We start from the raw sequence: 12,827 nt of genomic DNA, 5'->3' as shown, positions 1-12,827 counted from the left end.
GTCGTAAAAATTATATAATATGCTTCCATCTAAACTTTATTCTCTTACATCACACGAGCATACACCGTATTATATACTGCCATAGATAAACCCAACATTAAATTATATACTGTATTGCTATAAACCACCTTATACATTTTAATATAACACTATGTATTATTCTACCCACCCTAATGTGTATCACACTGCTATATGTTAACTATACAATTACGATACTATATATTACTTGTACATTGTATTAAGCATATAAATGTTATACTATTTGTTATTATACACTGTACCATTGACCGTCGTGTCAATGGGTGAGTCGTGGGGGGAAAACTTGCAGCGGAGCAAAGAATCCATTCCCTGCGGAGAATACAATGCCAGTGAGTGGAACGCGGTCTGAAAGTCACCGTAAACGTGAACACAATCAGTTAAGATCCGAAATGGTTTATTACGTCCTTCCAATGATTGATAAGCCGGAATCCATCTTCTCGGTTAAAATTGTCTCTGTGTTTGTATATGTGGATCGCCTCATGAACGAATCTCTCATGATAGCCAGATGGCTTGCAGAGAACCTCTGTCTTGGAGAAGTCAATGTAATGTGAGCCCACTGAGTTGTAACAGTGATCTGCCACGGCCGAGGTGTTTGTCCTACCGTGTTTCAGGTCTGCTTTATGTTCACGGATGCGGTCCGAGACATGTCGTTTGGTTTCCCCAATGTAACTGCTACCACAGAGGCAACTTAGTTTATAGATGCCAGGGTACTGTATGTCTGGAACCACATCTTTTACAGACGGGACCAGATCACGGATTTTATGTACTGTGTTGAATCGGACCTGGATCTTGTGTTCAGTCAGGATTTTGGAGATCTTTTTTGTGACCCCAGCAATGTAGGGTATGGTGATGGTCTTGAAAGGCTCCTCAACAGGATCCTTCTTGATGGTTGGAGTGATGGCTTTGCGGATTGTGTAGTCGGAGTAACCATTAGCCTTAAGAGCTTGGCGTACGTGTTTGAGTTCACTGGCAATATGTTCCTGGTCGGAGATACATTGGGCTCTATGGTATAGAGTCTTGATGAGGGAATTCTTCTGGGATGGATGGTGGTGGGAATCCGGTTTTAGGTAAGCATCCATATGGGTGGCTTTCCTGTAGACAGAGTGGCTCATTGAACCATCAGGTCTCCTTTTAATTAGGACATCCAAAAAGGGTAGCTTGCCATCTTTTTCGACTTCCATGGTGAATCTGATGGCTGGGTGTATGGAATTAATGTGGTCGAGAAATTGGTCTAGAGCAGGCCGGCCATGTGGCCAGATGACAAAAGTGTCGTCTACGTACCTCTTCCATAAGGTCGGGCGTAGAGTGGCAGTCTGGATGGCGTCAGTCTCAAATTTCTCCATGAAAATGTTGGCTACAACCGGAGATAGGGGGGAGCCCATTGGGGTGCCCTCAGTTTGCTTGTAGAAAGTTCCATTCCAGGTGAAGTATGTATTGGTTAAGCAGTGTCTCACCAGGGGGGGTACCCCAGCATTCAGTCCTTGATGAACCAAGTCTTCAATGATTGCGATGGTGTCAGGTACAGGAACCTTGGTGAATAAAGAAACCACATCAAAACTGACAAGCAGGTCGTCTGGGGACAGGGCAATCCCCTTGATTGTCGATACCAGGTCAGTAGAGTTTATTACCGCAGAGGTGGTTTTTCCAGTGAAAGGCCATAGAATTTCAGACAAAAAACGAGCCAATTTATAGGTGGGGGAGTTGATAGTAGAGACAATGGGACGAAGAGGTGTATCTTCTGTATGTATCTTTGGCAAGCCGTATAATCCTGGTGGCCTGACTGCAGAAGGTTTCAACGAGAACTGTTTGGTCTGATCAATTTAAAGGAGACCTGATAGTTCAATGAGCCACTCATTGGAAGCAATCATTGGAAGGACGTAATAAACCATTTCGGATCTTAACTGATTGTGTTCACGTTTACGGTGACTTTCAGACCGCGTTCCACTCACTGGCATTGTATTCTCCGCAGGGAATGGATTATTTGCTCCGCTGCAAGTTTTCCCCCCACGACTCACCCATTGACACGACGGTCAATGGTACAGTGTATAATAACAAATAGTATAACATTTATATGCTTAATACAATGTACAAGTAATATATAGTATCGTAATTGTATAGTTAACATATAGCAGTGTGATACACATTAGGGTGGGTAGAATAATACATAGTGTTATATTAAAATGTATAAGGTGGTTTATAGCAATACAGTATATAATTTAATGTTGGGTTTATCTATGGCAGTATATAATACGGTGTATGCTCGTGTGATGTAAGAGAATAAAGTTTAGATGGAAGCATATTATATAATTTTTACGACGTAGAATTGTAATGTATTACTTGCTGTTAGTAACTCAGCTTATTGTAGAGTATAGTAAGTATACTGATGGTGCTATGCAGTTTATACTTTAGTTTTTTATGTAGTTTATACTTTAGTTTTCCACGTGGTTGTTTAGTAACTGCAGCTACATACTATTAACATTCCTTTCCTTTGTTAATGCTACTCCCTGCACCCTCCCTTGGTGCTGCTGATCCTGCATAATGCATGGGCATAATATGACTTTGAAACCCCCCCCCCCCCGCCCACCTCCTACGCATTTCCCATGAATATGCTAAATTCCTCTTGATATGCACATTCTTTTTGTTAAGGCGCTCTTCTTGCACCTCCAACCCAGCGTATATATAAGCTCCTAGCTTGGCAGTGTCTCATTCTTCACCTGAAGACGGCTGCTTGCGTTGTGGCCGAAACGTCGTGAGAATTATTTTATTTTATTATGTTTTATTTTTATTATTTTATTACTTCCCTTCTACGTGACTTTACCGAAAGAACCAAGAACATGGCCAAGGACTTGGAGATCAGAACTGGCCCCGACACGGCAACCTTCCCGATCGCGATATGAGCATCCACCTAACCGATGATGTCCATGCTACCCCCGTTAGCAGCAACACAAGCGGTAAAGACCGGATGAACAAGTGAAAGATCAAGTCCGAAATGATCGTAGCCGAAGCCCCCAAGTCAACTAAGACGCAAACATCCACCCCATGAATGGAACCAGGTTCCGCTGATGATCTCGCAGCCGCAGCAACCACGGGACGTGCCAATTTTTTCCATTGGGTCACGGAAACAGGCCAACGCGGCCCCGAACGCAACCCGTCAGCCCCCGAATCGCGATTTGAACAACCGTGCCCCGTGGTATGAGATGCATGAGGTGGCAAATTTGGCCAGGTGTTCGACGTGTACCGACTCGCCTGTGAGGGATGATGGTGATCCGTCGGAGAAGCAGCAGGAGCCGGAGCAGCAGGCAGAGTCGGCAATCGAGGGTGGCCCCTGCACTCCTTTGCAAAGTGGCCCAAGTGGCCACACCTGAAAAAACAGGTCACAGCCGACCGTCGGGCACCCCCATCCTCATGTTAATGCGGGCCGCCGAACTTCCGGCGTCATGAAGGGTCGTCCCGACCCCGACCCCTACGAGGCACAGCAGCGGCCAGATCGCCATTGATGGTATATATTTATGGGTATTGAACCAAGACCACTGGAATTTGTAGCACAGAATGTGAACCACCACGCTACCTCCTCCCCCCAGAGAACACAAAGTAGACAATATTTACCTCCTAAGTAGTGATGACATCCCCACACTGCTTTCCCCACGCTAGATGGACTTTGAGGCCATATTAAGTTGCGAAAGATCACTGCCACGTAGTCATGAGGCAGACATGTGTTATAGGATAACAGACCATGGTGACTGGGAGCTGTGTGAGGGCTGGCGTCCACCCCACCGCCCTCGCCGGGCAGGTGGCGCGCGACATCCGCCCCCTCCACTCCCTCCTCCACTCCCTACTCCACCGCATTGCTCTGCTCCCGCCGGGCCCCCGCCGATCAGGTGATCGGTCCTACTGCGCTAGCGCCTTCTCGGAGAGACATGACTAAAGCGCTGGCTTACCACCGCTCGGGGTTACTTTACACACGCCCACGTACACCACCACTAATGCGAGGGTGGCTGCGCGAATACGCGTCCCTGCTGGCGCTTGTATTTTAATATGTGCACGTCCCACAACTAGCGCTATAGTGGCGGCGCGAACGTGCGCGCTTCTGTGGGCGGTTTATCTCCTAACCCGCGCAAGCACTATGACTATTGCTACAGCGGCAGCGTGAACACGCGTGCACCTGCAGGCGATTAATTTAATGAGCCCTCGTGCTGCGGCTCTGCCCTCGCTGCTCGTCCGCCAACACAGCTGCTCCACACACACACACAAATCACACTGCACCGATACTCTGTGCTAACGTTTATTCACGGCGCAAAACCCTGCACTGCCCGGAGGAAATATTCTGCAAGCAGAGCCTATCCTATCACTACCTAATTCCCCCAAACACTTACGCGCCCTGTTATGTACCTCGTAGCTGTTCTCACGGCATCGCACGAACACGGGGAGAGGTGGAGGGATGGAGATGGGAGAGAACCTTGCCTAACGCATGTCTCGTGGTGGCACTCACTGGCGTCTCACGGATGCTGTGAGCGACTCGAAGAGGCAGGGAGTCGGTCTGGGTCGCCAAGCAGCTGGAGATCACAAGAGTCTTGAACCGTTTCGGGTTCCCTCTTTTTATACCCTAGGATTTCGAAAATCCAGGGTTACATTACGTGATTCTGTGCAGCCTATTGTGCACCTACCTTTAGATTTTTCAAAGTTTTTCTGCCGTTACCCAAAGCATTATGTTCCGTATTTTTTTTGGTTCATTGTCTCTGTGCCCGTACCCATTAATTCCTGACTCAGCCGGTTTATTCTGGGAGGGCATCCCGGGCTGGCAAAATACACACCCGGTGTATGTACCTGGTCAGGGGCTCTAGGATCCCCCCGCCCTCATTATCTGCAGTGCTCACTTAATATTTTTCCCCAGCCCTTTCCCTGATATCGTGCATGACTCATTGCGGCTGGCCCGGTGACCCTTGGTGCGCCCACACAATTTTCAGCTAATTTATGGGGGCCGCAATGTGATTTGTCCTGGAGGGATCGGCCAATCTCCTGGCACTGGGAAACCGCGTGACTTCCCACCTCGGGGCCCTTCGGATGAAAACCCGTGGTGCCAAGTGATTCCCCGCCGGGACACTACCGTATTTTCCCGCATATAGCCCGCATACACAAAAATAGCGTTTTTTGTAAAACAAATTTCAGATAGTCCGCATCGTCATATACCCTGCATTCATTCATATCTTTAACGTCATTACCGCATCTTAATTCCATCATATTAATACAAAGTTTACATTTATAATACATTCCACTATCAATTGTTAACATTCAAATCATAAAGTGCACAAAGAAAAAAAACTAACCGGAAACGAGTGAACTTAAAACAGTAAATAAATAACAAAAGTAAATATCCATTAAATAAGTAACACATAACTGGTAGATAAGTAAGTAAGCGTACTGTTAGGCTTACCATCATTCGACCTCATCATATGACCGGTAGTTACCCCTGTACAGTTTTAGCACTGGTAGATTGCGCCCTGAGCAGACAATAGCGGCTCTATGGTAACGCCATTGCCTCCTGGCAACAAAGCCATTGGAAGTTTGAAACAAAGCTCATAGTCGCGACTCGCGACTGTATAGTGCTCAGCCAATAGCAGCAGCCTAAGGAACTCAGCAATTATGATTCCGCGTCTGGTAGATGCTTGTTAAGGCCCTTCCCATTGTGCAATCCATAGCCTGAGCTGACACTTTCGCACCCCCCTACAGCCACTGAAAGTATTACGGTAAACAAAGTGCGCCCACTTCAAACATTGTCGTTTCATTGTACAAACAATTCAAATCATTTAAAACGTGATAACATGTGCAATTTGAGTGTTAGTGGTTTATTCAGCAGTGCTTTAGTCAAAGGTAAGTGTTGCATCGTGGATAGTCCTACCATGAAAAAATTTAGCGAGTGAGGACATGTCACACGTATAAAATATTTTTGGGATAGCCCACACCTCCATATACCCCGCAAGGTCTTGTTTTGGTTGTAAAATACCTCGCGGGTTTTATGTGGCGTGTGTGCGTTCAGGGCGGGGGTAGGGGGGGAGTCGCGGCGCTGGCGGAGTGGCTCCGCGGTCGTGGCACCACAGCTGCGCTACAGTGTGTCTCACACAGTGAGATGTGGGCTACAAGCTGGGACGATGGCAGCACTGCTTAAAGTCACGTGATTGTGTCTTCTTTACCTTGCAGACATCGCTCGACATCGACAATATCTCACTCGTTGAAACTGGTAGCACTCAGGTATGACTGTAACACATCATTAAAATAAGCATTTACGACGCGTTTATTTTTTGTATTGATGCTGCTGTAATGCGAGCAAGGATTGAGGGGGGCGGAGTCTGGGTCACGTGAGGAGAGGGAGGAGTTAGGGTCACGTTGGGGAGAGGATTTAGGGAAAGAACCGGAAGGGGATCGGGGAGTTGAGACGGAGTGAAACGGGAGGAGGCCACGCTGGGCAGTACCGGGAGGGTGGCGCGATCGCCACGTGTTGGGAGACCTCGGCACCGTCGGCCATCGGTGTCAGGGCGCAGAGGGCTAGCGGGCTGTGGAAGGCTGGCTGCAGAGCGAAGCAGCAGGGTGGCTGCAGAGCGGAGCAGCAGTGTGGCTGCAGGACGGAGCAGCAGTGAGGCTGCAGAACGGAGCAGCAGGGTGGCTGTGGAGTGATCGATGGAGGAGACGCGGGCCTGAGCGAGGACGCCGTGTGAGCGAGATTTACACGAACCCAAATAAAGGACAACGGAGATCGACACTGAGAAAGAGTCCTTTATTACACTGCCATTGTTTAATGATTAACGGCACCGGGCGAGCAATCCAGAGGTCGCAGGTTCATTCTGTCATCTCAGCAGTTGAAACAATGGGGGGCAAGTTTCGTAAATATCCTCCGCGTCTGTCCACCCGCGGTTTGAACGAACTTGGCAGGCACACTGGCTAATGCTGTGGGTGTATTATCCACAATGTACGCCACCGTCTCCTTCACTGTTTACGTTTAAGCTTCCCCGACTTCATTCAAAGACAAGTAGGCCAAGTAGGCCATTAGCCAGTGCCATGGTCCAAATTTGCTAATATTTTTTTTGCAAAATAGTTAATTATTAAACATACCAATCGTCACCCCCTCGTGTAAAAACTTAGCAGGACCCCTCCACAAAAAGTATTTTGACCCAAGCTATCCTTTCCTGCGTAACCAAGTGTGTCAAAATCAGCAGGAATGTTGGTACCCTGGAAATGGCTCACTTCCCAATTGCATTTCACTTCCATTAACGCTAAATCGCAGCTGTTGGCAAATGTAAATCCTTTCATAAGTTATGTTTTTACTTTTAAAAATACATAAACATTGTCTGCTATTGAAAATTAGTTAACCCGATCCAAGACGTCTGAAAGTTGCATGGTGGGTCCCGTTTACTGATGAATCTCAATACGCGCAAACGGTTCACGTTAAATCTATTTAGAGAGGTGTAGCGCCGTAGTTTTTAAAGACATTGTACTCACCGCAGAGAACTGTAGAAACACGACCGCACTCTATGATACCTGGCACCAAACTATGCCACACATCCTCCCGCATGGCCGTGTGGAAGTCTTGGTACTGATAAAGTCCACGTTCGGAATCGGAAAGGATTAATGTGTAAATTTAAAACTATCGGTGTCAGCTTGGAAAAATACCAATCGTCACCCCCTCGTGTAAAAACTTAGCAGGACCCCTCCACAAAAAGTATTTTGACCCAAGCTATCCTTTCCTGCGTAACCAAGTGTGTCAAAATCAGCAGGAATGTTGGTACCCTGGAAATGGCTCACTTCCCAATTGCATTTCACTTCCATTAACACTAAATCGCAGCTGTTGGCAAATGTAAATCCTTTCATAAGTTATGTTTTTACTTTTAAAAATACATAATCATTGTCTGCTATTGAAAATTAGTTAACCCGATCCAAGACGTCTGAAAGTTGCATGGTGGGTCCCGTTTACTGATGAATCTCAATACGCGCAAACGGTTCACGTTAAATCTATTTAGAGAGGTGTAGCGCCGTAGTTTTTAAAGACATTGTACTCACCGCAGAGAACTGTAGAAACACGACCGCACTCTATGATACCTGGCACCAAACTATGCCACACATCCTCCCGCATGGCCGTGTGGAAGTCTTGGTACTGATAAAGTCCACGTTCGGAATCGGAAAGGATTAATGTGTAAATTTAAAACTATCGGTGTCAGCTTGGAAAAATAGTTCCGTGGCATTTTCAAGGCATTTAGCTGTGAAGTGCTGTCCTCAAATTATGTCACTCATTCTCTTGCGCAGTTATCGTCCAAAGCATTCGCCTCCTCCTTCTTGTGCTTTCATAATGAGGCAGTGAGTTTAACCTGTTCTCTTAAATCATCTTATAATGTCTTTTGTTGCCTCCTCAGATGTTTCCTTATTGTGTATAAAGAACTGAATCAATTATAAATATATTAATTCATTACGTCTTTTGCGAGGCTCTTTAGAGTGCATTTGTATTTTTTGTATTACCATACTCTCCCTGCACAACATTATTTTAGACTGCCTTAAATGTTCATCTTCAAAATTGTGTCCTTCTGTGCCAGGTCGAGGTGTTAAACAGAATTGACTGAACCCGAGTATCAAAACCAGAGGGAAGAGCGCTTATGTTTTCGGAGTGTTTGCTTGTTGCACTTTTGCTTTGTCAATATGTGTGTGTATGATGGGACTCGTGGGAGGAGGTATTTTTACCTCTATATTGAAGTCACGTATGAAAGCAATAAACTGTCTCTACATGAATGTGGTAGCATATTTCACATCTGCCAGATCTGAAGCATCAATTTCAAATATAATTTTTCCATTTTACCAAAGATATGGATACCATTATAGGTCCAAACATAATCCTATACTGTCTGTCTATAATATTGTCTACATTATTATTATTGTTATTTACCTGGCACAAGCATATTGATAATAATTGTGTTTTATTGGGAGGGAAAGTACTTGACTCATATCGTTATTACCTTTCCAGTTTAATTCGGGCAGTTTTCAGATGTGTTATTTGTAAAATGAAACTTGAAAAATAACTCACCAATAACGTATTGATGATCTGTAAGTCATAAAAAATAAATACAGGGCAGCATGCATTCGTAATAGACTCAATTCATGAGAGCGCGCGAGAACAAATGTTCCAAACGTACAGCACACTGGCGCTTTTCTAATTCTTCGCAGATTTTACTTGGTGGGTACCCTCCATACACTGACTTGGTGGTATCCGTGAATCTTTTCAATATCCACTACAATCAATATAACGTCCACTATATGAAGCCACTTTCACTAAGTGCATTGTTTCTGCACCCGGCTAATATCAGAATTAGAATATTTATTTATACTGGAGGATCTGATGAGCTATAAAGCTCTTTTTCACAGATGTTAAGTAGTGGCGGGTAAGAACGTTACCACAAGAAACAGTACAAAAACATGATGCTTGAAGCATACACATGGTTATTTGCAGGTCACTTGACTAATATGTGCGTCCTCCCTCCGCCATCTGGCCCCGTGTGTCCACAGGGTCGAGAGAAGTCGCCACAGAGAATCCTGCGCCCGATCCCGTACACGAACGCGGCTTTTGAAGGCGGAGAGGGGGAAGGCGGGGCCAATCTTCTGTCCGGCAAGGCAGGCCACAGCAGTGGTGATGAGCGTATTCAGATGAACGATCTGAAACCCAGTCAGGGGCACAGGGTGGTGGTGCCCAGCATCTCCGTGGTGTGTGAGAACACCAACAGAAACTGAGATGCGATTGTAATGATTTTCTCGCATTTTATTGTCGCCATCGCATTAATGCAAACCATCTAATACACACCGTCAACACACCAGAGGGATTGAAGTGATCACAAAGAGCCAAATTCACATATTTGATTAAATAGTCCAAACACATCACATTGCAAGGGTGATTTGTCCGTTTTCCATGATGGATATCTTGCCAAGTTTTCACCAAATATCGGCTGAAAATCGACAGCCAGTCCATGAATCGGGCCCAATGTAGTTAACATGCCACATAGCCATGTGGACGGGGCAAGTCACATGCTGTGCCACCTCAGTAGCCCGTATGGGACCGTTGATTACATGACCATTGGGCCGTACGACTACAGTAAATCCTCTCTATCCGCGAGGGTTACGTTCTTGAAAACGCTCGTGAATGCAGAATTTGCGAATGCAGAAACTCCTCAAGAGATGCAGGCATTTGATAATGACGCACAGTTATAATTTTCCACACTCTGGGGAGCGTTAGCCCGCAACACTTTCCTTTTTCGATTTAAAGCTTTCGTGACTGCAGGGATTCATCTTCTTGGTTCTTTCGGTAAAGTCACGTAGAAGGGAAGTAATAAAATAATAAAAATAAAACATAATAAAACAATTCTCACGACGTTTCGGCCACAACGCAAGCAGCCGTCCTCAGGTGAAAACCAGGTCCGTCGAGGCGACAGAGTCTGAATGAAACAGCACACGAGCTTGGAGCATATATATAAGCTGGGCGCATTGACAAAGGAATTTGCATATCAAAAGGAATTTAGCATATTTATGGGAAATGCAGGAATGTGATTAGTACTGCATATGCATGTGCATTATGCAGGATTAACAGCATCAAAGGGAGCTGCAGTTACTGCTGCTGCAGTTTCTGCTGCTGCTGCAGTTTCTGCTGCTGCTGCAGTTGCTGCTGCTGCTGTTACTGCTGCTGCTGCACTCGCTGCTGCTGCTGCAGTTGCTGCCTTATCCATTTTAATATAACACTATGTATTATTCTACCCACCCTAATGTGTATCACACTGCTATATGTTTACTATGCTCCAAGCTCGTGTGCTGTTTCATTCAGACTCTGTCGCCTCGACGGACCTGGTTTTCACCTGAGGACGGCTGCTTGCGTTGTGGCCGAAACGTCGTGAGAATTGTTTTATTATGTTTTATTTTTATTATTTTATTACTTCCCTTCTACGTGACTTTACCGAAAGAACCAAGAAGATGAACACTTTCCTTGATTGCGTTCACTTTCTTTTTAATAATGGACCTCACGGTCGACTCATTTATACCAAACGTCAGCCTGCCGCGGATGCACTCTCATCAGCATCAAGCCTCACACTTTTACCTTTTCACTCAAACTCATCACTTTCATCTGCCTTTTTTCAGCAGACACACTTTCCTCTTTCATTGGACGCTTGGGAACCATTATTAATGGTAATTAACAAGCGAGTACATACTGTATAAAGTTAAAATGGACAATAGCGAGTTGAGAGTGGGATTACTGCAAGACTTAAGGACAAGGCGGGGCAGCCGATGGGGCGTGCCTAATCTTCGCAGGCAGTTTCAAATGTTACAACATTCCGGTGTCGTTGGTCTGGAGGCACTACGAACACTCGCGAAGTCTTGAGACCGGCGGGTCACGAATAGGGAATTAATAAACATTTAGTAACTCGCGAATATGCGAAACTCGCGAAACCAAAGCTCGTGCATAGCGAGGGTTTACTGTACTTGCTCCCCAACTGCACTGATCTCCCACGTGCCTGACATGGCACATGCATTCTAAATCTCAATAAAATCAGACACCGAGAGAGAAGACAATTTACTACCTTTAAGAATGCTTCGAATAGGATCATCTTTATCTCAGTTTGCTGTAGATCACCTAGTAATCATTGTATCCATGAGAATTAACCTTATTTAAAAATACCTATCTGTCTGGTTTAATAGTGCAGTGCAACGTACGATTCATTATTGGTGGAGTCCGATGGTGATGGGCCTCCAGAGATGGGGTTATTGAATTGCAGAGATGGAACCAGTTGCCTGCCACCACCTGCAATGCAATGAGAGGCCTAGAGGAAGCATCACAGCAAGTGGCTTCCCGCGCAGGCTATATTTTATGCCGATGTTTAAGTATTATATCCCCTGATATGCATTGGTTTTCTCCAGCTACTTTAATCTTTTTTCCGCTTTCAAAATGTATCAAAGAGGAATTGGCCAAACATCCCAAGCAGGACCCTCCTGATGAAATCGGCCTAAGACTTGGCGATGTTTTCCTGAGTTAAACATGAAAACGTAAGAATGGCATGTCAAACAAAACACAAATCTGTGCTTATTCAGTACAACGGAACGCGCCAATGCATGGATACATCCATTCGTGGATAAAACAATATATTATTTTACTGAATGTAAGTGCACTGAATCGCATGCGTTGTAATATACCATTTAAAGTTCATGCAGATCATACACAAACTTTCAATGCTTACAAATGGAGTGAACCAAATTGTGGGAGGCAAAAAGAGAAACCAATAAACAAGTTGATAAAAGGAGACAAAATAATGTTAAAGAAAATTACCATAAATCCTGACATTTCATGACATAAACGTGGAGTAGTCAGGGTTTGAATCATTACATACCTATTCATGTCCTAGTTCTCTAAACATTTATGCCACCCTGTGTACTTATGTTGAACTTCTTTTGCACCGGAAGTAACCCACCGTGATAATCGGAGGAGCTGGGGTGTATACATTACTGAGTGGGCAGCGGTAGTGTCGCGGTTAACGTGCTGTGCTATGAACGTGGCGACCCGAGGGGCAGAAATCCACACAGATAGGCACCCAAGTCAGGGATTGAAACGGGGTTTTTCTTGCTTGAGGCACAAGCGTTATCCCTGTGCCACCTGCAATTAGAAGTGGAGCTCACTATTTACCTGCCACTATCGCACGTCCCAGATAAATTACGTGCACAACACCATGGCTATTACTATATGCCCCCCTGCGAACTAAACGCAAATACAAAAGTATAAT

General features: G+C 45.3%; 1 protein-coding gene across 1 annotated transcript in view; it reads left to right on the top strand.

The window, feature by feature from the left end:
• LOC133350499 (melanopsin-like) overlaps positions 1-10,375 on the top strand; it is a 43,369-nt gene extending 32,994 nt beyond the window's left edge. Inside the window, exons 10-11 of the mRNA XM_061564839.1 lie at positions 6,235-6,285; positions 9,580-10,375. Of these exons, the coding sequence (XP_061420823.1) occupies positions 6,235-6,285; positions 9,580-9,801 (273 nt within the window). The 3' untranslated portion in view covers positions 9,802-10,375. The remainder of the gene's footprint in view (positions 1-6,234; positions 6,286-9,579) is intronic.
• The last annotated feature ends 2,452 nt before the right edge of the window (positions 10,376-12,827 follow it).

The sequence above is a fragment of the Lethenteron reissneri genome, chromosome 34 (assembly GCF_015708825.2).
Source record: "Lethenteron reissneri isolate LAM-NWPU_2019-01 chromosome 34, ASM1570882v1, whole genome shotgun sequence".
NCBI lineage: Eukaryota > Metazoa > Chordata > Hyperoartia > Petromyzontiformes > Petromyzontidae > Lethenteron > Lethenteron reissneri.
Note: the sequence above shows the minus strand (reverse complement) of the source record. Positions and strands in the feature narration are given on the sequence as shown.